Source organism: Haliaeetus leucocephalus, unplaced genomic scaffold (genome assembly GCF_000737465.1).
Source record: "Haliaeetus leucocephalus isolate CR32 unplaced genomic scaffold, Haliaeetus_leucocephalus-4.0 Scaffold450, whole genome shotgun sequence".
Classification (NCBI taxonomy): Eukaryota; Metazoa; Chordata; class Aves; order Accipitriformes; family Accipitridae; genus Haliaeetus; species Haliaeetus leucocephalus.
Genome location: NW_010972886.1, coordinates 19,286,422 through 19,310,720, shown reverse-complemented (window position 1 = coordinate 19,310,720; position 24,299 = coordinate 19,286,422). Strand labels below are relative to the sequence as shown.

At 36.9% G+C, this 24,299-nt stretch overlaps 1 protein-coding gene across 1 annotated transcript in view; it reads right to left on the bottom strand.

The window, feature by feature from the left end:
* The window catches only part of RALGAPA2 (Ral GTPase activating protein, alpha subunit 2 (catalytic)), a 129,103-nt gene that overhangs the window by 104,479 nt on the left and 325 nt on the right, over positions 1 to 24,299 (bottom strand). The window contains exons 2-6 of the mRNA XM_010575074.1: positions 15,581 to 15,691; positions 14,863 to 14,912; positions 4,538 to 4,595; positions 1,408 to 1,451; positions 336 to 510 (exon numbers count right to left, since the gene is read on the bottom strand). Coding sequence (XP_010573376.1) covers positions 336 to 510; positions 1,408 to 1,451; positions 4,538 to 4,595; positions 14,863 to 14,912; positions 15,581 to 15,691 — 438 coding nt within the window. The remainder of the gene's footprint in view (positions 1 to 335; positions 511 to 1,407; positions 1,452 to 4,537; positions 4,596 to 14,862; positions 14,913 to 15,580; positions 15,692 to 24,299) is intronic.

Here is a 24,299-nt window from a genome sequence, read left to right as displayed (position 1 = left end):
ACACAAGCAATTGCTGCAGTTTAACAAATAAACTGTAAACCTACACACCTGCTTATTTTGCAAGAACATGTTCATATAGCTGCATCTCAATTGAAAAAGAAACCAAAACAAACACCAGCAAAACCCAACTGTTCTGAATTCAGAATGACAAGATCAGAAGGCTATACAGCTGCAACAAATACAATAGCTCGACAAATTCAGTACATCTCAATTATAAAGACAAATAGTATCATCCACGTGACATCTTCCCCACAAGAAACTCTATAGCTCTACAAAGACCTCGGTGGAACGGGGAGACAATACGCTCATCATGGAAATTGTGTTCATTTACTCACCGTCTGGCGAATTAGGAGGACTAATGAGGTTATCTAGTGTACAGGGACCTCGTGAGGACATAATGGGTGGGAAGCCAGGCACAAGGCATGCAAATATTAATATCTGCTCTTCCGCACAATTAGTCTGAAGCGCTTGAAGCCAAAGAAGAAACAGTCGGATTCCTTCACATCTTATCTACAAGGGGATGATTTTGTAGAAAAAAAGATAATAAAACAGATTTGTAAGTACAGTAACACAGTTAAATAGTTAAGAAAATGCAGGACAAGTACTTTCATCCCAGCTATGTGCTAGTGAGTCTTTCCATCATACCAAGAGCAGTCACATTATTAATTTAATCATGAGCAGAGAAGGGTAGAAGCAACCTGTACCCAAGGCGGTGGCACTCCAAGGAGACAGCATTACCACTCCAACTTCAGAGGCTCCTGGGGCCAAATGCATCTTGGCTAGTCTCAAGACTCAATCTTAAAAGGGGCTCTGGAAGTACAACAGCAAGTGTAATGCACAACCAGGGAGCTGCCAATACTTTGTGCCCTACAAAGTCTGAAATCTTTGCCCCACAGAGGTCAAAGCAAGATATTGTCCTTAGCATCACTGGGATCAGAAGATCCTCATGAAAACTAAGATGGAACAAAACCACCCAAGGTAGGGTATTTAGTAAGTTTACTAAGTTTGTTTACTTATTTTTTTATTAACAAGACACAATTTTAATTTTAGCAATATATTTAGAAAAAGAAAAACGGATTTAAAACTCTTTGGCGAACAAGAAACCAACACGCTTAATACAGTATACTTAGCGCTAGAGAGATCTGAAAAAATAAAGTATTAAGCAAAATATATTGATACCTTCTCCAGGTAAGTTTACAAAAGTCATTAGAACAGCAAAATGACTGAAGAAGATAAACATAAACATAATCTAGGATTAAAATAACAAAATTTATTATTAAAAGTTGAATAAATAGAATTACAAAGCCTAACAATCTGAAAAACACTGATATTAGAAAATTATGAAGTAATATGCTTCACAAGAATTGAAGTGAAAAGAAGTACGAATACATCATCACAGAGAAATACCTTGAGAGAATTTCCAGTGTGCAAAAGTTTCTTCAGAATCGACCCTGGATTAGAAAAATTAAATAGGCATGTATCAGATACTAAGATGGTCTCTTTCCACCAGAATGTTTTTTTTTAAAAATACTACAGAAAACACTAGTTTAATGCCATTTACTATGTGGCTACTACGCTGGTGTTTAAGAAAAAGAAAACTCTGGTGTGAGAAAACCCAAAGTGAATCAAATTACAATCATCATCATCATCGGTGTTACAAGATTAAATATAATGTATCTTTACAGTGAGGTACTTTGATTTTAGTCAGGTGACAATTTCTCATATTATTTTCATTAAAAATAATATATCTAGGGGAAATTTTTACTTAACTAGATTTGGAGAAATCAAAAAGTCCAACTTGTAGGATTAATGCTTTCAAATACACCAATATTGACAATAATGATAAGAAAACGATGCTAGCAATCTATACCACATTCATGTCTATAAAACACAACTATTAATATTACAAACTATTTTGACTCTGGTTTTAGAAATACCAGGCTAACTGCCCTTAGCTTCACATGTCTGACCTTAAAACCAGAGAGAGATTATACATCAAATGCTTCAGGTAAAAAAATTTTTTTAATCCAATTCTGAGAAAAATAACATGATGTAGCTCTCAGCTGTTATTTCTCCTAGATTTGTGAATTAGGTACATTCCTTAAATGTGATCCCTCCCTCAAGATCTCACCATTTCACAGTATTAAATGGACATTATTAACATACACAGCAAATACATATTAATGCATGTGAATGTTAAGCAAAAAGCAAATCACAAAGTACAGCTGTAAATAATTGTACCACCAAATTTTGTAGCTTATTTATTGGACAGAGCTAAAAAGTTATCCAAATATGACTATTCAAGAGAAGCATAAATATAAAGAATATCTTAGCTATAAAACAACTAACTAAAACCAATTTGTTCTGGACTAATTCAGATGAAATGGTAGTAAAGTGGTCAAGCAGATGTCTCCTTTTATTTTTGTCAGTACTAACTGGAAATGTGACAACAGCCCTTTCCTTGACCTTTAACTTCCACTCATTATTTCTTCTGCAACAGCAAATTCATTGTTCTGATGAAAAACATGGCAGATGATGAAATAGTGCTGGAAACCAAACCAAACAACAACAAAAAAGTACTACTTAGAAGAAATATAACCCCCCCAAAGTGTCATAACATTTACTTTAACAAACAGCAAAACAAAATGTTGTGACCACTTTGGTAGCACTCAGAAGCAGCATTTTCAAAGTAGTGATGAGAATCAGAGATATTTAATTCAGAGGAAATTATCAAGTTAAAGTACTCCATTGGATTTCAAGGTGCTTTGACTATCAAAATAAATGTATTTCACCTTGCAATATTTCTGCGTTCATTTAACTCTAGCTTTATTCAACCTGGTCAAAAAAGGAGAGGAATAAATTTTGCTTTCAGATTCCTCTACATGATCACAAGATCAAAACATTCACTATATATGCACTGTAGGCCACAGGGAATATTTAAATCATTAAAAAGTTAACTGTCTTCAAACTAAAGACAATACAACTTTTTTGCCCCATCGCACTAATGTTCAAATCTAATTCTAAAATCTAGTTGAAAGTCCTATATGAACACCTCTAAAGAACATGACAGTTGTTCAAAAAAATTAATCCTGCTTTTCTAATTTAGATTTCCAAAGTTCATGAGTGACTAAACCAAGCCTGTTAGATATCTATTATGTTTATGCTTAAGAGAAAAAACTATAGCAGAAGAACATGAAGTGCTTTAAGCCAAGTACTGCAAGTGCGTGCCTTAACTAAGTTGGCAACTTTATTTTGCTCTTTTTTTATGCACGTGTTGCAATACAATCTTCAGTTCTGTGCTTATGAAGCCTTTTTCTGCAGAACACCTGCCCCACAAAACATGTAGAATGAACAGGAGACTAAGAAAAAAAAAAAAAAAGCAAAGCTTTACTAACTCCAAGACTCCTCTCTGCTGGACTGCTCCTATTCTTTCTCTTGCTCCAGAAGCCTGAATACGTACAGCAAATGCCGTAGAAGTGTGGGGAAAGAACAGATAGTCTCTTGGTTTGCCCAAGTGAGTGCCATCCATAGGTATCTTGTGTCTGTCATGGCCAATGTCATATTCTAATGTGATGCTTGGCAAATCCTCCATTATATGAGGATCAGTAAAAGATAGCTGGGGCTAAACTTGCAGAAATACTGTGTATTCATAATTCCATTTATAAAGGCCAACAAAATTGTGGACCACTCATTGAAATAAAAATTGATCAATAAAAACTACTAAAAAGTTTATATTTGTCCTTAATCTCTTTCCTTCACTATCCCAGCTCTAAATCAGAAATTCCTCATTTAATTTCCACAAACAGTGTGACAACTGTGTGTTTCACAAATATTAATGAACTGAACTGCACAGAGAATACAGGAATATCACAGAAGAAATTAAGCTCCTGTTCACTGCAGCAGTCCGATGGTTTGTATTCAGTTTAGCACAGCCTGTGCTCAACTACCAAACAGCCACCTATTCACAGCATAAGTTTTACAGAATAAACTTCCAGGAAGAGGCAAAGAGCAATATTTAGTACTACGGATTTGTATGGGCATCTCGTATATGATCACTTGCAAAAGACTATCATAATGCAAATTTGCAAGAGAGTCACATACAGATTCTACAACCCTCCTCAATCTTAATTTTTTGACATTAGTCTGTGAATACAAAGGGAGACCTAATTAGAAAAAGGTGTGTTGGTTTATAACCCACATCATCTTGATAGCTTCTAGCACATGAAAGAGAAAAAAGGGAAGAGGACCCAGGTAAATCAAAGAACATAAAAATTTAAAGAGCATTCATGCAAAATAAAAATTAAGCAGGCAACCAAAGCCACACAAAACAAGGGACACAGAAAGCTGTTACAGCAGGTAAAAAGATTTTCCATTTGCTTCAAGAATTTTCAGCTGCAAGTTTCATGTGTAAGTACTATTTGTGTACAGGCAATACTAGGGGATTCTGTGGTTAACAGGACTTGCAGAACCAGGGAAGCGACTACAGAAAACATTGATGTTATTTGTACTAGAATGTTTTTAAACCATTCCTTCTTACCTATACTGCGAAAATGCCATCGATAAAAAATCCTCTCAGGTAGTAGCTGCAATATTTTCTGCAGGAAACAAAACTAAATAGTCAAAATTTCCATAATAAACTGGCTCATTCAAAGGATACATAGAAACTAATACACAAGACATAAATGAAATGATAATATATAGAGAACACAATAGAAAGCAAATACCTATCATAGTAAGGACTCCTGCCCATTACTTTACTCTCTTGTTACAGAGAAAGATACTTGCAACAGTCCTGAATAAATACCACGACACTGTCATGAACCGCTTTCCCTCTCCCACTGCCTTGCAAAACCCTAGTATTCCAGAATATAAACTGATTTCTAATGAAGTTACAGATTTCTAAGCAGCTCACTTTGGGTTACATTTTTCTGAAGTGCCTGGTAATGACTACTGCTAGATGGATACAGTCCAGATTTTGAGCTTCTGTGGCTTATGCCTGTCTTTTCATCAACTAATGGGGTCTGATCTCCCAGCTAAGGTAGAGATGAACAGCGGTGCAGTTATTTTTACTGAGAGATGATTTACCTGTGTTTTCAGCTGGTGAGTGAAACCGAGCCAAATTACACAAAGCTAGACTAATTTAATTCACACCACATGCAGTTAATAAAGCACTTATGTGGAATAATATGTAGTGGCCTGCCTGTGTAGTTTTGGACTGATCCTAACACAGGCAGATCAAACAAAGGAAGAGGTTGTGGTCAAACCCATTCCCCCTTAGTTTTGTTATGCTACAGGGCACCAACAAAGCAAAGCAATTTAAGCATATGCTTAAGTGCTTTCCTGAATGGAATCTTATAATCTCAGTTGCAAAGAACAGTTGGGGCTACCAAATGTTGTTCTTTGTCAGTTTAGTGGATGGTAATGCTGTTAAGTAATCTGGATAAATCAAAACTATTTGGGGGTCTTATTTGGCTTTTGAAAGGACTTTAAGTTAACAGGCTCCAAGACACCTTTTTTTTCCTTTTTTTCCCCTCTTTTAAACTATTGGCAGTATAGACTAGGGCTCGGCAAGTAGGTGTATTAGTAGTACAGGGCAACTAACTTAATACTGCTCAGCCTCTCAAAAAAAAGCGAGAGAACAAACGTGGTTTCACGTAGATTTCACAGAAAAATGCGCCTGGATCTTACAACTTTTCAGCCATTGAAATACAAAATTAAGAACATATATTTAAATGGGAAACTAGTTTTCAACATCTACTTTTGGAAATAAAATTAAATTAAACAATGTTATAAATGACTAACAGTCAGAGTTCCTTGTAATTATCAAACAAAATCACTGGAACAAACTTCTGCACAACAAAGCGCCATTACTTTTTCAGAAATACTACATGCAGGATGCAAAATGAATGACAAGTCATTTAAGCAACGGTGACCCATTTGTTGGTCTTTTGCACATAAAAGCTCACAAGAGGAAATAAAGCGTCACAGCCAAGAAAGCAAGAATTGGCATTTTAGGCAATCCTTCGGAGATGGCCAACACATGAATCATTATTGCTGTTAAAACAGTATGCTTGAGAGATGGTGTAAGACAGACTTTTTTTTTATTTTTGACAACAAAGTGCTTCAGAAATTATATACAACACTCAAAATAGAGTCTTTTTGAAAATGGAACATTCCTTTCTCCATGGCAGAAGATGGAAGTCATGACAAGTTCATTGACTTAGGGAACTAGACCTCAGGTCACACAGACAGACTGGTCTTCCTTCTCATCTTTACCACAGCACATGCTCCTCGAACAGTATTTGGCATTTCTAAAAGTTTACCTAGAATAAAAATATAAATCAGGCACATCCCTTCTATGTTCTGGCTGTATTTTGTTTCAGCGTTAGACCCACAGCTCCCTCCCCATGACACTGTGGCAGTAGGGAAGGAAGGAGCGTGCGGCTGGTGGCCAGAGGTCTAGCTCCCCGTCCATGGGCAGGAGGAACACGCTTGGGATGAAGGATCTGACTGGCTAAAAATGAGGCCATGATTCACATTTGGGCTTTACCTGTTAGTTAAGGACCACGTTTCTGCCAATCAGATTGCAGGATCCACAGACAAAGAATTATCATTATCCATCTAAATATTAAAATACTAGCAGCCCACCAGTTCAAGACTATTTCTGACATTAATCTTTACCTAACTTGGCACAGGGCAGAAAGGAGCTTCTAACCTAAATCATGAATACTTCAAGTCACTGCAAGAGTGGTGGCACTCTGCAGGCAGAGTTCGGTCTGCATCCAGGCTCACGTTAGACCGATCACACACTGCATGCCCAAAGCGCACAAGGAAAGGCTCCATTAAACAAAACCCTAAGACAAACTGGCAGCAAAAAATAGTCTGAATTCAAGTATCAGAATACACTGTAGGGAGGAATCTGCAAACATCTTCATGTTTATTATGGAAAACCAGACAAAACCACATATATTTTGTTTCCATCGTTTAAGTCATTATAAGAAGTACAGTAGGTAGGTAGAGCGAAACCAATTTCTTTTTACAGGCCACACTAATGAGATACCTTCAGCTTGGCTTTGGATGTAAATTCTCTCTCATTTGTTTCAAAACACTAACTTTTGAGAACCAATTGTATTAAACTTCCAAAAAACCAAGCACCGTTTCTGTACCAGAATGCTGTATTAGAAATTTGTCAAAATCTGGTAATACTACTAGTGAAAATGCATATCTTAGTATATGTCAAATGATACAGTAAAATTCTTTATTGTAAAACAAAAATTATATTTAGAAAATACAAGTCCACTTCACTAGAAGTCTGATGTATACTTAAACACCAGGCATAACATACTCATGTATTATGAATGAAAGTTTGTGAAAGTAATCTGATGATGTACAAATAAATTTTCCCTAGTTGCCAAAAGAAACAATACATATTTCCCACTGCTTCAGCAGTGTTCTTAGAGTAATTTTACAGTTTACACATCCCAATTGATTCAGGATCAAAATAAATAACCACCACTTGTTAGCTGTTTCAAAACACAATAGTGCATTGAAGGAAGCTGGGGTTTACTATGCCCTCTCTGCAAGATGCAAAGCATGTTAACTGTTTTTTGGGAAAGGCCAGAGACATGACAGCACGCAATAAAGGCAGTATCTTATATTTTACACAATTTCACCTAAACTTGAACACAAAGTTCACTTCCAGAAAGTGAACTATGATATGGTGTAAGCTGCATAAGCTGATAAGGTGGCAAAGCCACATAATAAAGACCCATTTTGAAAAAGAACTTTTAGGTTATGCTCAGAGAAAACCTCAAAAACAAATGCTGTTGTAGAGTACAACCACCACCAGGAAAAGAAAGCTTAAACTTCGAACTGCATGAAGCTGGGAGAGTTGGGAAAGAAAAGAACACAGTTATTTAAAAAAAAAAAAACAAACCCAACAAAACAAACCCCACAGAATCAGACGCCCATGTCATTTGACTGAATCAAAAAAATTCAAGGGTTGAAATAAATAGTAGAAGGACAGAAGTTCCTATCTGAGGAAATCTTCCATATCCCCAAAACTGAGACACTTATTTCTTATGCTGTTCTCCTTTTCAGCATCTCAAAACCAGGAAAAAAATATAATATATGGATGCACTTTATAAAAATGCAAAGATGTGATTAATCACCTGCATGGTACTACCAAATAGTAAACAGAAGTAATTTTTAAAAAAGCAAATTATATTGCTAACAACACCTACTGAAGATATGAAAGCTTTGCAGCGGATTAGAATGAATATAAATAATCTAAATTCAGAGTCCACATTTGCTCCCGCAATGCAAAAATAAGTTATCATGGTTAAAAGTCTACATTATTAAATAAAAACTTCCAAATGTTACAAGTTAATTCAAAGTTACAGCTAGAATGCCTGTTAATTAATAATTCTCGCATGCGTGCATTAGAGTCCCCAGACTAAGATGGTGTTACAATGTGACATAAGAACACCTAAGTCATGAACAAGCTCCAGTTGCTGTCCTTTCAACTTAGCATTTCCAAGAACATTTTCTGCACCCCCCAACCCCTGGTGTTCTAAAAAACGCATACTGCTATTCCTATAAAACAAATGATAGTTTCTTCCACTCCAGCCTAGACTTTTAGCAATACCGCTGTGAATCCAAACTGGCTATTGACATCTTGTTTCTAGTTTCACAGTACACTAATAAGAAATATTTTAAGAAACCCCACAGTGCGAAATAATATTGCTTTTTCAGAAAACACATAGATCTATTTAATGCTTAGTGCTTTGCTGCATCTATATGGTAATCCATTATAGCACACTTGAAATAGAAATTAGGTATTACTACTGATCAACACATCAGGGTATCTGTCAGTTCTTTTAACTGATTATCCATAGTTCTTTTTCTTCTGGACTTCCTGCATGACTAGGAATAATGTTAAGTTTAAATCTTAGTTTACACAGGATGCTGCTTTTTGAAAGATACATCTCTCTTTGATAAAAGTAAAACAAAAAATACCAAGGTTTGTATTTCAACAGATTCACTCTTACTTAAACAATACTGCAATTTCTTTTAAAAAGTCTTTTATTTTTGCCAAATTTGTTGAATCATATCATCATTGGTAGCTTTGCGCCTATTATTGTGTGCTGTGCTACCCTGTTGTAGAACACAGAGAAAGCTAAGGCTGTTATCAAATCTTACATTGAAGATCCCTACAGCCTGAATGTTTTCCAGCTTAACTTACACAGAAGTGAGACAATAAGCATTGTTGTTCTGCCTTCCAGAGCTACAAGAAGCTGTTCAGTAACATGCCATGCAAAGTCTCTTATTAAACAACAAAAACAAATGTGTTCTTGCTGATTGAACATGCTCTCAGAGGCAATGTCAATGACAAGTTCAGAATAACGTTCATTCCAGCAGAATGGATTCCGAGAAAAAAAAAAACAACCAAACAGCTTTTTCGGTACAACCTGTACATGATAAGGAGTTTCTATTAGTCAGTGGCAGGTGGATCTACTTGAAGCCAAGTCAAATGTAGAATAGCTCTCCTGTGCCTCTGTGTTCAAGTACTATTCGGTGGTATCTCCACAAGAGTTTGAGTGTTCAACTACCAAAATCTGCAGTAATTTAGAAATTTTCCAGCTACTATTCACCAATTTAGGTGAAGCCAAGAGCCCACTGAAGTCAGTGTGCCTGCAGCAGTTCAATCTAAAGAAAGGGATACTCTATTTATTGCATTAATAAATTATTCACAGTTAGTCGTTGAGGGAAAATGTCTCCCCAAAGCACACAAGACACTTATTCTTGCCCTAGGCATAACATTAAACAGTAAAATCTCTGAAGTTGAACATGTGAAACAATATAGTTAGAATTTACAACAGAATGCTGTAAGAATTCAGTTCAATGTTACTTTAAGAGCAATAATGGATGAACCAATCAGAATTATGGCAGAACAAACTGTAAATGGTTCAAAAAGTAATTTTCTATGTGTAGGAAAGAAGGGCTATAAGCAATTTTATTGTTATAAACAAATAAGCCCTTTTTGCTCTATTGAGCTTGAAAATCAGCCAACCAAGTCTATGTGAGAGACTTGAGGTTAAACAGTGGAACTGGTAATCACAGTAGGCACAGGGAACCAACTGAAAAGCTGTAACAAAACCTATAACCTGAATTTAAAGCTGCAACTCTTAATGGTAATTTGATTTCAAGTGTAAGATAACCTGCAGATGGGGAAATTAAGCCACTGAGCTGTACAGACATGAGGAAAATGGAAACAGTAACAAGAAAGTTAAATAAAGGGGAAAAGTTGAATAAATGGGATAACCCCAAGAAATGAGAAACCAGGACCTGTGGCAATAAGAACTCAACAATAACTTGACTTGATTATTCCTTGTAAAGAATTTTACAAGTATTTTTCACATTGGCCAATTTCAATACACAATTATTTCTGCAGAAGTCAATTTTACTCAGTTTTATTCAAAACGTAGCAAATAATTAGAAGCAACATCCTAAGATACGCAAACCACCCTAAGAAAATGCTACAGATATAAAAGAACATCCTTCTGCACACTCAAAAAAAGAGCAACACAGCACTAAAGTCTTCTAACAGAGTTATGAATCTAAAAGTACTGAAAGTTTCACTGATGCAGGTTTTTATGACATTGAAAATGACCTGCTAAAAATCATCACTGGCTTTGAGATTTGTTTTAAGCTGCTTAACCAATATTACTAATTCACACAGTAGTCTATATAAAGTAGACCTAAATGTGGTGGAAGAATTTGATATGTAAAATATCCACAGCAATCTTAGTCCAGAATGAACAAAAATTATACATTTTAAAAATTATATTTATGTGCATTACTAGGCAGTACTAAAAAAGAAGCGTATATTCCTAAGCTGCATGAGTGCATAGAGCTATCTGGTCACCCATCAACATAGCAGGTGTTCCTCTGACAGATGCAGTGTATTTACTGCGTGTGGTCTGTAATCTACTTTTCAAAAGGGTTGCTAACAGACTATAGCCAATTATAAACCTATACTGAATTATCATTAGCATTTGCAGAACAAGTAACTTGTGCACATCTGCAGTAATAAATTTAGGCTATACAGCTGCTTCTGTAGTCATTACGTTCACATTCTGATAGCAGACCAATCCAGGTTTCAATTGATTTATATCACATCTTAATCTTCTGAGTATGTGGCCATTTGTAGTTTATATTTAGATGTGCTTCTAAGGACAACAGTACTGTATTAAAACCGGTAGCTACTGCTACAAAATAGAGAGCTCAAAGTATGGTTGGGCAAGTTCTAATATTGATTATCATCTCTGGAAAAATGCTTAGTGTTACACAAAAGCCAAAAGCAGACCATGAGTTTGAGTGTGTAAAATACAAATACTGCAGACTCTATTAGCACATTTACATTATTTTATATCCACTTAATATTTAAAACCACCTGCTGTGTACATACTCGGGATACTCCAAATCAGACCTAGGATGATACACTACAATTTTGCTGCTGAACTTCTAAGAAAGGTCAAACAGACTGCTCTGTCTGTTCCTGTTTATAACCACAGCTAGCCTCTCCTCATTTCAGCAGGGCAAGAGGCAGATGGGGGAAGGCTAGTCTTGACAGATAAAAGGGTCTATAAGCGTAATCACAGCAAGGCCAATATGAGTTACATTAGATACCCTTCCAGAGTTATCATTCTGTAGATTCTTAAAAAAAACCCAAACACGCTTACTCTGTGACTGGACCCTGCGATTTACACCATTCATATTTTCACCAAGTTCAAGAAACCAGAAGTTCCATACAAAACATAGACTTATAGAAATTAAGAGATTACAGCATAAACAAAGCTTTTTGTAAAAACTATATGAAAGACACACTATGCTTTTATAAATAAGGACCTGTGAAACACAAGGGCACCCATACTGAGAAGCTTTCAGCACACATATCATCTGTGGGAGGTGGGAGTACCTAACCCATCTTCTCAGCTATCTACAAAACTGCAGCGAGACCTGAACTACACCGACAGTATCTGAAAAACTTCTAGCAACAATAGCAGCTACCGTAAGTGTCTTTGGGAAGCTTTACTACATTAGAAAGAGTATCTGAAGAATTCTAAGAATAGAATGTTTCATACAGTGAATGCGTTAAATCAGTGTAATGAATTTTATGACTGCATCAGCATAAGAGATGAGGCTGTTCTTAACTATTAAAGCATAATGATAGAGAATAGAAAGAAATTGATCTATGTACTATATCAAAACCATCAGCCTGCTCTTATTTCATTACAGATTAAAAAAAAAAAAGCAGTGTCATAGGAATCAGCATCTGATGCTGCAAGGAAAAAAATACTGTATTCAAAAACAAAAACCAAACAAGCCTTCACAATCAAATGATGGCATAACACTTTAACAGGACCCAGAACACTTACGTAAGCGTAGTGCACCTTTCCTGAGTTCTGTGACAGACTGTGCTCAGCTGACAGCTATAACAAACAATGCCCTCAAATCAGAGAACAGTGATGTAACAAACTATACTAACGTGTTCTGAAAATATACTGCAAATCTGGAGACAACTAAGCCTTACCAAGAAAAAGCAAATTTGTTCTTCACATCATTTGGGCCTTTTAGCTGAAACAGGGAAAAATAATACAGATAATTACAGTTGCTGTGTCATTTCATGAATATCTATTTGGAAAAAGGCCAAAGCACCTTAGAGAATATAAAATTAGATCTAAGAACTTTGTAATATTAATTGTAAAAAAACACTTTACAAAATGAACTGTTAACCTTTCATATTACTCCCTTTTGATTAATATTTCTTCTATGATTGATATGTTGTTTGATGTTATTGTTGAATCGCCAAGCTATGTAGCTGATGTCTAAAATTAAGACTTCAATAAATTACAACTGAGTCAATTTTCAGAGGATTTGTGGAAAAGGCATTTGTTACTTTTGCTTAACATACACACTAGGTGTCACTCAAGAACAGCAGCAAAATACCCACCAAACTACCAGAAAAGGCAGAAGTTAGTTCCTTTCATAAATATTTTTATTGATTTTTAAACTGTTAACCCTCAGCACCTGGATTCAGGATTTGTTAATCCTAAGTAATTACCTATTTAGCTAATTAGAAAACTCTAGGAAACCTCTGGCTCATGCTGACATCAGATTAAATATGGCAAGCTTAACAATCAATTAGTTTTGTTACCTATGGCTTACAATATGAATGTTTAATTACTTGGCATTTACATTTTTTCTTGTCCTGTGTTCAGACTGATGTATGCTAGGTCTGTGCACCAAAAGGCCTTCTAAAAAGCTGTTTTCCTACAACGCATTAAGTTATCAAATGTTAGAGTTATAAATGGATTGCAAACTTACTTCCCGTAGATAAACACCATGGAGCGGATCTCCTCAAATTCCACACAAATACCTTAAACAATTTCTTCTTCCTAAAAGCTGTCGATGACTAGGATATAATATAATTCTCCATGATTGGGACCCAAAGCAACACTGTGTTCATATATAACTAAGTATTTTTTTTCTTATTCATACAGTATGTTCTCCTGATGTTTTTAAGCGGTATGAATAGCCACCCATTTTCAAGACACAGGAATGCATATTTATTCACTTTAACCTTGTGAGTAAGCATTAGCTATTTTCCATTTGATGACATAGCCACAGAAATTTAATTATTTATTCAAGACCACAGAGTAAGTGTATTAATGAGCTCCCATTAAACTGCACAGCCTTGCTCTGTAAATGCAGTGATACCTTCTCCACAGGGGAAGGGGAGGGAGGAAGAATTTGTCCTGCCCCAAATACAGTCCTAGCAGATATATGAGATCATGTTCTTTGACATTGCCTCATGCAAAATCCTGAAGCAGACTCTTTTACTAGCATCATAAGTAGCAGAAAACACAATTCAATTTTCAGATTTCAGTCTGAAAATGCAGTCTTGTAGTTAAAGAAGCAAAAGGAGGGAGAAGAGGAAAGAGGAGATAAACTTGCTACATCATAAAAAGTCAAAGATGAGACCACAAAAAACCAGGATTCCATGTCATCATTTTGATGACCATATTTCATATTACAGGCATGTTAGGCTAAACAGCATCATTCTTACTGTCAATATAAATATTATTCTAACTACAAACTATACATTAATGGGAAAAAAATGAAGCCATATATTCTGAGGTTTTTCTTTGGGGTTGGTTTTTTTTTCCATTTTTAGAGAGAGCGATAAGAGTTGAGAACATAACTTCAATTTCTAGAGTCCCATTGAAAGTTAGGCTTTTTTTTTTCCTACCAGCCCTACCAAAAAATAACCCACAATATAAACAAAGATAACATTTATATGATGCAATACTCAAGTGAAAAGTTAGTTGAATTAGCAAAGAGAAATCAACAGAAGATGTGTTTATTTACCCTTAAGAAGGAAATCAGGCCAATTATTTACCTAATGAATTGTTAAAAAAAGTCAACTAAAGGCAACTTTTGATCACTTGCTCCCAAATTCTACTGAAAAACAACAGGACATGTTCAAAGAGTTGATCCTTAGTTCCTTAGGACAGATATATTACTGCATGATTTCCAAGTAATTTTGATAAAATCTCTTAATTCTGGATATTCATTCAACCAACACTCCCATTACATAATAAAACGTTTATTGTTATTGCATCTGAAAACTTAATGCACACCCTAGTTCTTTTCTGCCTTTCACCTTGTATAGTCAGGGACACCTACTGTCATTTTGATTGATAGCTAGTTTCACCCCTCATTGTAGAAGTGTAAGTAAGCATATAATGACAATGAGATTTAAAATAAAAAAACAGTTTCATGGTACGGAAAACTTACTTCAAAAAGAAAGAGAATGGAGTCCAGCTCCTCCCTTTGTGATTTATTCCCTGCAAGACAGAAAACAATATTGTTTGCCATAAATATACGGTATGAGACAGACAGCAAAATTATGCTGTTGTTATTCAACCAAAGTCAAAGATGTTGCACTTGGTTTATTTTTCTTCATCTTTATCTAATATCAAAAGAGAATGATGTTTCCAAACTTCAGTGCCTCTCTCTCAATTATGAACGAGGGACATCTAAAGTCCCAGATCTGCAAAGCATTTGCCATTGTGCTCATCTCCAAGCAAAGAGCTATTCCTACCAACATATCTTCAACATTGAGATTTGTTCTGTGGATATCTGGTAATATTTCAGTTGAACAGACATATGCTTAATTCTTGGATGAAGGACTTCACTACTTCAAAACAAGGTGAGAGGATACGTATATAAATGCGTAAGACCCGATTTTTGTGCTGAAATGACACTTAGCCATAAAAACGTATTTAGAATTCTTTTCAGTTACTTATGACATTTCAGAGAGCAATTTTCCATGCTTGTCTCTTCTGATACCATAAAATTAAAATACTAATACTAAGTAATAATGCATGAAGCTATTAATGCAAATACACATCATTATGTACTATATAATCATTAGATAAGCTCTAACAGAATGCTTTCAAGAACTGTTAGGGAAAACTGACTCAACAGTTGCTGGCAAAACTCTAAAACTTGCCTTTTTGTTTCAAGCTGTTTTCCAGTGTTATGAAGTTTTCATAGAATATAAAATAAATTTGAGAATAATTGTTCTCAAAAAATTGCTTCAGGTCACTTCCATCCACAATATCTGAAAAGAGGAACAAATGGAGTTATTGCACAACATCAGAAAGCTGAAAATTGTTGTCTTTGTGCAAGTTTAGTATTAGAGAATGAAATAAATGCAATACAGAACAATTTTAGTGACTTCATTAAATATTCTATACTAAAATGTGATTCCATCCTTGCAAGTAAAGTAGGGAAATTTCCACTGTCGCTTAATTTATGTGAGTTTGCAGTGTGGCTTCTGTATCATCAAAACAAGCAGGTACTGTTGGAAAAAACAAACACCAGCAACGATTTCTGCATTCAAATTGCAAATCCAGTTCTTAAATTTATCCGACAAGCAGATCAATTCAGAAAACATTGTATTTCCAATTCATTTAAAAAAGAATGGAAACCCAAGCATGCATCACTTCCCTAAGCCTTAACTTAGGTCTAAAATTTGAAATAAGTTTCTTTTTTAAGTAGGAAAAAACCCTAATGTTTTCTAAACCTGACACTTGCAAAACACACTTTAACTTCATCAGTTTGCTCTTTATTGTAACTGATTTGGTCAAGAAAAGATAGATGATTCCACCCAGAATTAAGAGAATAAAGGGCAAGAATTAAGAATTATTAACAACACATCTTCTCATTGAAGTTTCACCTCTCAAGAAACCCATTCATTAATCAAGACAACAAAGCTGATTACAACAAGACAACCAAATAATATCACACAACTACAGAAGAAAGAATGACTTTAGCCTTGGACAATGGGGTTTTTTTTGTTGTTTTGGGTGGTTTTTGTTTGGTTTTGGTTTTTTTTTTTTTTAATTAATACCTTTTCAGTAGTAAGGCTTTGTTTGGTTGCTCATACTATGGAAACAATCAGTGCATGGAAACTCTTTTACATGGTATTCATTTCCTACAAACTACTGGTCTTGAATTTGCAAGCTAAGTGCAATTATTCCTCTCCATGAATGCATTCTGTTAAATACAACTCTAGGAGAAAACAAGGCTTTCATTTACAAGGATTTCATATGAAGGAATGAGGTCATTAAAATCTAAACAAAAAGGAAACTTTCCCTTTAAATTGTGAAAGGAGGAGAAAGGAACTGCCTAATCAAAAAAAGTAAACTCTCCTTTTCTACAAAAGTGGCATTTCAGTGGTGACTCATCTGTTATTCTGATGTAAGCATGCATTCTTACAGCTACATCCTTTTCCTATTGAACTATTTTGTTCCTTATATTCCTTCACAAGATATACAGGAAAATAATCTCTAACCTTAGAAGAGGCCAACAACACTCCCATTTACTACCCTAACTTTCCACTAGGAAAGTAAGGTTTTCTTGCAATTCTGCATGCAAGTTGTCATCCTGATACTACTGCCCGCTTTACTAAAAAAAAAAAAAAAAAAATCCAAAACACAGTGAATAAGCCACACACCCAGTAATTCCAATGCTCAGTCAGAGGTACAGCTTTCTTGGACGTTTCACTACCAAATTCCTTATTTTTTGCATATGTTAAGAAACCACCATTTCTCTAGTCCTTCACCGTGCACGTGTTCACCGTGACGAGCAGCAGAAAGCAGCACTGACCATGAATGCTTCACCCTGCTCCCCTGGGCCCAGGAGAGGCAGGCAATGTCTTTGCCGGCTAAGCCAACCTCTGGCTGGTAGGAGGACTAGCCAAGCTTGTGACAACACCCTTTCCAGCAGTCCCTCTCCCCTCTGCGTCACGCAGAGGGTTGTAGAGAAAGCTTCTCCAGACAGGCAGCACCATGGCAAGCACGTCTGAGTCTCACACACTCCTTTACTTCTCTCTCGCTTCTGGATTTACTAAAAGTTGGCAGGAAGCCTGAGACAGTAATCGCTACTATATATATGTTTAACTTGTAGCAGGATAAGGCTCACTCTTCTGTTTTTCAAATGGAAAACATCAGAGAAAGTTTCATGCACAATTTATCATTTAAGATAAGATGATAAAACACTGACTTTTGGCAAATCGCATTCACTGAAGAAGTATTTATAAGCATTCAAGGAAATTAAACAGCAAGGTTGCGATTGAATTGCAGGTATTAGGTTATATTTTTATATTTACTCATAAATAGCTCTCAGATTACTACTGTTGAAAACAGCCACCTAGCGAATTCAAACCTCCGAGCACTAAAATCTAAGGCAAGCTGGCAAACATTATCGGCCATCAGATACATAATGGCTTTCCAAAACCATGTATAATCTAACTCCATTCCCCAAACAAGGATAGGTGATCCATTGCCTAATGCTTCCGATTAACAATTTACAGCTTTTACAGCAGTCAACATATAGGAAATAGCAAGACATTCATGAATGTACATATGACATTTCTTCTATATAAAATATGAAACAGTTGGCTCATTAGATAACTGCAAGTCACCCTTACTTGCCTTACTATTTAAGTTTACAATTCAGAGAAACAAACTACTCAGGTACCATTTAACAAGAATGTGAGTTTATTGCCAAGCTCTCATTACTCTTCCTCATATTAAAAAAAAAAAAATCTAGAGGGGACAATAATTGTGTCTTTGGCACACCAGCTTTCCTTTTATTTTTCTGTTAACTACCAAATGTTGTTGCAGTCATTTACGTCATTAGAAATCCTGCCTTAATTTCATGAACTTCCAAAGTCACTTGGCTTTATGTTATTTATACTAAGTTCTCTCAATCCTGAGGGGTTTTCTTTAATTTTTTAAGTACTCAAGATAAAGAAGATGAAGAGACAACTTTGCAGTCATACCCTGGTTAATGATAAACTTTTACTACTAGCCTCACCCCAGAAACTACTTACAATTTTTACTTACCTTCAAAAAAACCCAACCAAAAAAAAAAAAACCACCCGCTTTTTCAGATTAGAGCTTTAAATGCTAAAAAAAAGCCTAGAAGATAATTTTCCTTCATTTTTTCAAAGGAGTGTCAGCATGGAAACATACTCTTACTAAAAAAACCCTCCAATTAGAACAATTTCCAAAGTAATTTTAACACCTCAAATTTAACATGAAATCTAAGGAACAACCAACAGCTGTTCTAAATTCAGCAAGAAGATTGGAAGCATTCACTTTTGAATGTCTTTAAATGAAAATTTCTACTAAGCTTGTATTAATCTAGATGCACAGAACTGTGCAAACCAAGACAGTGCCATAACTAAAAAAAACCCCAGTGGAGAGTACCACTATTAGCTCATTTTTGATTGAGGGAGTTAAATGAAAAAAACATGTTTTTTCTTAATTTATATTTTTTAAAGAAAAATATTAAGGATTGCACTTGGTAACCCAATTAATTTCATATTTAAGCTAAACTTAAGTCTGTGTGTAGCCATATCAGGTCTACCATGTATTTGCCCGCTGCTCCACAGAGAAAAGGATAAAAGCAATGGACATAAGCAGCACCCCACATCTGTTAGCAGTAGTACTCCTAACACATACACCAAAACACAAAACATTGTCATTTTCCAGTTCAGGATTTAAATAACAGTTTCTTCGATGACACAGTTGAAATACATGTAAAGTACTGTAACTCTGAAAACAGCCCAGCTTTTAGGCACACATCCAGCGGTGAAGTGCCACAGCACAGGCCCTGAAGTGCATGTTATTAATTCAAACACCAGCCTGCACCCAGTCCTCTGACACACAATTTAGTCCATCAGTATGCTCAAAACCAAGTGTGAGCACATACACGGTCTAACAACCCACCCCAGCAAATATCACAGTTCAGGACCAACACAATCCACAAATCTGTAAACCAATTTGAGTTTGGCAACTGCACCAATTGTGCTACTTTCAAAAGAAGGTTATCATGCTTAAGATTATACAGTATAAAAAAAATTGAAAATCCAACCCCTTAATTCAACTTAATTGTTGGCTCCACCTTCCAGGCAGCTCGCAGCATATTCAACAGCAGCTATGGGTAAGCTCCCATTTTCTCTTATTTTTAAGTGTAATGTGAATGGTGTCAGCTAACTTAAATCACCAGATTGTTCACAGAGACTACCTATAGACTTACTTTATAATTTCCAGCCTTAAACAAACAAAGTTCTGAGGCAGATCACACTCTGAAATTAGTAAGAATAACAACACCACGAAAAAAAGGCTCATCACCTTCACAATCCCATTTTATGCAAGAGCAAAGGATGACATCATTTAGACTACTGGAGAACAACAGCAGACAGTAGATGTTGTTCCTATCGCACCATTATTCATAAAAGATACTGCGTCATGACAGAGCAATTCTTGAAACCGAAAGAAAAATTCAAGAGAAGTGCACTAAGCCATGCAAAGATGTTAAACTAAACATTTCAATCGTACCTGAGGAGACAACATTGAAAGAGATCCTTCAATTAAAAAAAAAAAAAAAGGGGGGGGGGGTTACCCAAGAACAGCCACAGAAACAAAGTCTTAAAGAAGAGAGATACATTTTTATGCTAAAAAAGTCCCATAGAAACTACTCTGGGAAACAGTGTAGGGGGCTTAATTTATGGCCCATCAGTGTGAAAGAGCCAAACTTGTACATCACTGCCACCACCATTTATAAAGCCATTATTTTTCAAGCCTATCCTAAAAAAAGACCACAATATTTACACTTCCACACACTGTATTTGGAAAAAAGTTCCAACTGAAGTTCTGAAAGTTAGGACATCTTTATAGCAATAAAAAAATAAAGGAAATTTTCTGTCCATTTACCTAGCACAAGCAAATAGCCACTTTAAAATAATGTTATTATTCTGGTTAGTGCTTTGTATTGTCATGCAGGTAGACTACTCCACAGAAGCAGGAACTGAGATCCTAAAGGGCATTAGAGACTTGAGAAATGTTACACGCAACACAAGTTTAAAGGGAATCTTTTCTTTCAGTTTAGGTATTGGACAAACTTACACAGACAGTAGCTAAGGACCTGAAGCAATCAACACCTGGCTGTTATCAATCCTGGCGCTCACACAACCCCTTATTTACGGAAACACACATCCTTTCCCCTCATCCTTCCCCTATTATCATCTTTTCTCTGATTTTTATCCTCCTACATCAGCAGGATCTCAGAATAATAGCTGTCATTTTGTTTACAATTTAATTCCTGGGATTTAAAACTAACAAAGGAAGAAAAGATGGCATCTCCTACGGAAACATAAGAACAGGAGCAGTTATTTTAAGAACATGTGCCACTATGGCCTGAGTGAAGCAGGTGGGGACAGGGAGTGAAATGACTGGGGTGGGAGGAACATTTAAGACATGCACATTCCTACCCTTGGCCAGCACAAGGACTGCCACATTGGGGATGGAAGAAAAAAAAAAAAAAAAACAACAAAAAACCCAAAAAGAACCCACAAAGAACCAAAACATCCAACTACTTTTGAGCCTTTATACCAAAAGCTTTGTTTTCCTTGAATAGAGGAGAGGTTCTTACCATGTGTTGCTTCATTTTCTGTGCTGAACAATACCATAAAACACACACTTGCAACAATATTGATCAAGAGACTATCTTCAAAAAGCCACTCCTGTATTATCTAAGATGTTTACATTGATGTTCTTAACAGCAGACACTTCAGGAACATAACCAGAGCCTGCTTTGAGATAGTCCCCGCAATAAAATATATCCACTACAAGACAGCCAGCTGTCATATCACAGCACTTCAGCCAATAAGCCACTAATATGCTACCCAGCCCTCTGGCACTGATAACAATTTTCACTTAAAACCAATGTTCAATAATAAGTTTAATAAAAAAATCAGGTCACTATCTCCAAATGTAAAAGATACTTGGAAGAAAAGATACTCCTGAGAAGTGACGGGTGTTTTTTTCCCCCCCCTTGCCAACCGAGTAATATGTATCTTTACAGAAAACCACAAGACAACACTACCTTCTGTACCATCTGCTTTGGGACATAAATTAATTTCATCAGGCTAATAGGCATATTTTTCCATTTGTTCCACCCGGTGGGTCTGTCATAGGAGCCTGGCAACCTGCTCTGTACCACACAGACACACAAAAATGTAACCCCCCTGTAAAATGGGTATAACCAAGAGCCATAGCAAGTCCAGTATTTCATCCTAAACTAGTTGTGTCTTGGTTTCAGGCATGTCCTTCTGAGACACTGAAAGGGGAACATTAACAGAAAGCTGCTACTTCAAGTCCATTTCTTTTAGTGAGGCTGGTGGAAAAGGAAGAAATGTAAGGTTTGCGAGCTCACACTACAGTCTCTTAGAGCAATATTTCTAAGGATGGTTTCACAAAACATTCTAAACCTCATCTCGTAAACAAAGAACTTCCCAAAATTTTTTTATGGTGAAATCTGACATTATTTTAATATTGTTTGTATAGCACAATTAGACTTGTACAGTTAAAAGACATATCATAATGCAGGTAAGGTATCTTCTCCTGCCTTTTCAAATTCCTGCCCTTAGGCAATTAGATACATGGTACGATTAAAAAAAAAAAAAAAAAAAGAAAGAAAAAAAAAGGCAAGCAAACAAAATATTTTGTACACCTCCAGCACAGGAAATGTACCCATTTGGTCCCCAGAGGAAGATTAACACAAAACTGACCACCGGATTGTTAACTATGGAGATTTTTTACATATGGAATAGGAGGAATTTATACCCAGAGCAGTCACATACCCTTCACTCACAGCTAACTCCAGAGCAAAGGTTCAATACTGTTCACAAAAAACATGAAGACTGCAGGTGCTGAGGGACTCTAAGACATGAGCCTCTTGTCTCCCACCACCAGGCACAGCAGTCAGAACTGCTCTGAGTCCAAATCGTAAAGCTTAAATATCTATGGATTGGGCATGTCAAACTTACATGTGCTGTTGCTCAAAAGATGAGCCAAGACCTGGCCACTTTTAGAGCATGACACAAGACCACTTACAGATTTGTCCAGCACTTCATCCACTACTCAATTACCCACAAAAATCTCTTTTTCATATTAGCTACTTAAATGCAGTAGACTACAAGGAAATAACATCTTTAAAGCACAGTGATGGTTACTCACACCTTTAAGAAACACATCCCCAAAAAATCAGCAAAATGCCCATAACAAGCTAAACTATCACAGATTCTTCCACTCTTTCATTTCCATGCTCTCACAGCGTACAACTATCTCAAAGGGACCATCTCGAGGGAGACTAGTGGCTACTTCTCTCACCCAGGATCATACTTGGTGTCCTCACCACAAAAGCTCCTCGCTTTGCTACAGTACGTTCAAAACTTCTTTTGTGTATTTTCTTCTGTCAGTGGAATGTCACAGGAAAAGCTTTTAATCTGAAACAAACTTGAGCACCACCGATGAGCCCCCGCTGCAAACCACAGCAAGGTTCCTCAGTGCAAGCCTTGCAGCCTGGTGCACGTACCAGGCAGAGGACCGAAGGCGAGCACCTTTCCTCTGCAAGGCCTGAGGAAGTTACCGGCTCCCAGGCAGTTAACTCTGGCTCCATGCATCCTTCACACCACAGAGAGCAAGCACATAGCGGGGTCTGAGGGGAATGACACAAACACTGATCGACCAGAGAGCTGCTCCCCAGCAGAAGATACATCAGCCAACTTCTGCTCTCTCTCGATGAGCCACTAACCTCAGGCCCTGTCCTCCAGCCACTTATTTACTTCTCATGGCTTGTAACACAACGTCTTTGAGACTCCTACATACCTGCCAAACTTGACTGAAATGGTAGACTAAAAAATGATGAGAGTACACGAGAAGTAGTAATCGGATCATTTTCCCCTCCTTGTTTCTCAGGAGAGCAATCTAAATAGAGATAAACAAGTACTAACACCGTCACCAATTCTCCTGAACTGGGACAGTGCACAAAAGCTCTTAAAAGAGCCTTTTCCTGCTGTCATTTGCTAACTAATAGAGAAAACAGGGCCACCCAGATCCTTGCAAATCATAGCGCACAGCTGAAACACATCAATTGATTTCAATATTCAGAATAAAAAGATCAGGGTTAAGGCCTCAACTGTAAGACAACATTAGAGAAAGAGGTTCAACCTTGCCACAGACAGGGGAAGGGCATCACAAAACGCCATTACGTGACCCCCTTTTTTAAAAAAAAAAAAAACCCACACCCAAAATAATGTTGTTGACAAGAGCAGACTTTCTATGAATGGCTCTTCCAAAGAGCCCTGCAGGAAATATATTTACGCACTATTTTGTACCCAAACTACGATGCTGCATCGCAAATATTTTGACATTGGGCAAGACACACTTCCAAAGCCAGGAGCTGCCAGACGCACCAGAAACTTTCTCTAACAGCTCCTGTAGCTTTGAAAGGACACCCACCGCTACCTTTCAACAGCTGTAACCAGGGGAGCTTACAGAGCCCCCCAGAACTGCATAGGACGCTTGCAGAAAGCTGAGGAGACCCGAGGCAGAAAAGGCCATCTTCAAGAAGGGCTGCCTACGAGAAGTTTGTATCACCCGGTTTCGCTCGTGTCTCGAGGACAACTCTCACCCAGCCGCCCCAACCAGCGTTCTAAAATGGTTCGAGGCGCACTGAAGGGCGAACAGGTAAGCGCCTCCGGCGAACCGCCCGCGGCCCCGCGCTCTGCCGCGGCCACCGGCGGGCAGGGCCAGCGGCTGCTCCCTGAGGGGAGGGAAAGCGGCTCCCTCCCGCGCTCCCCGCGCCCCCGCCCG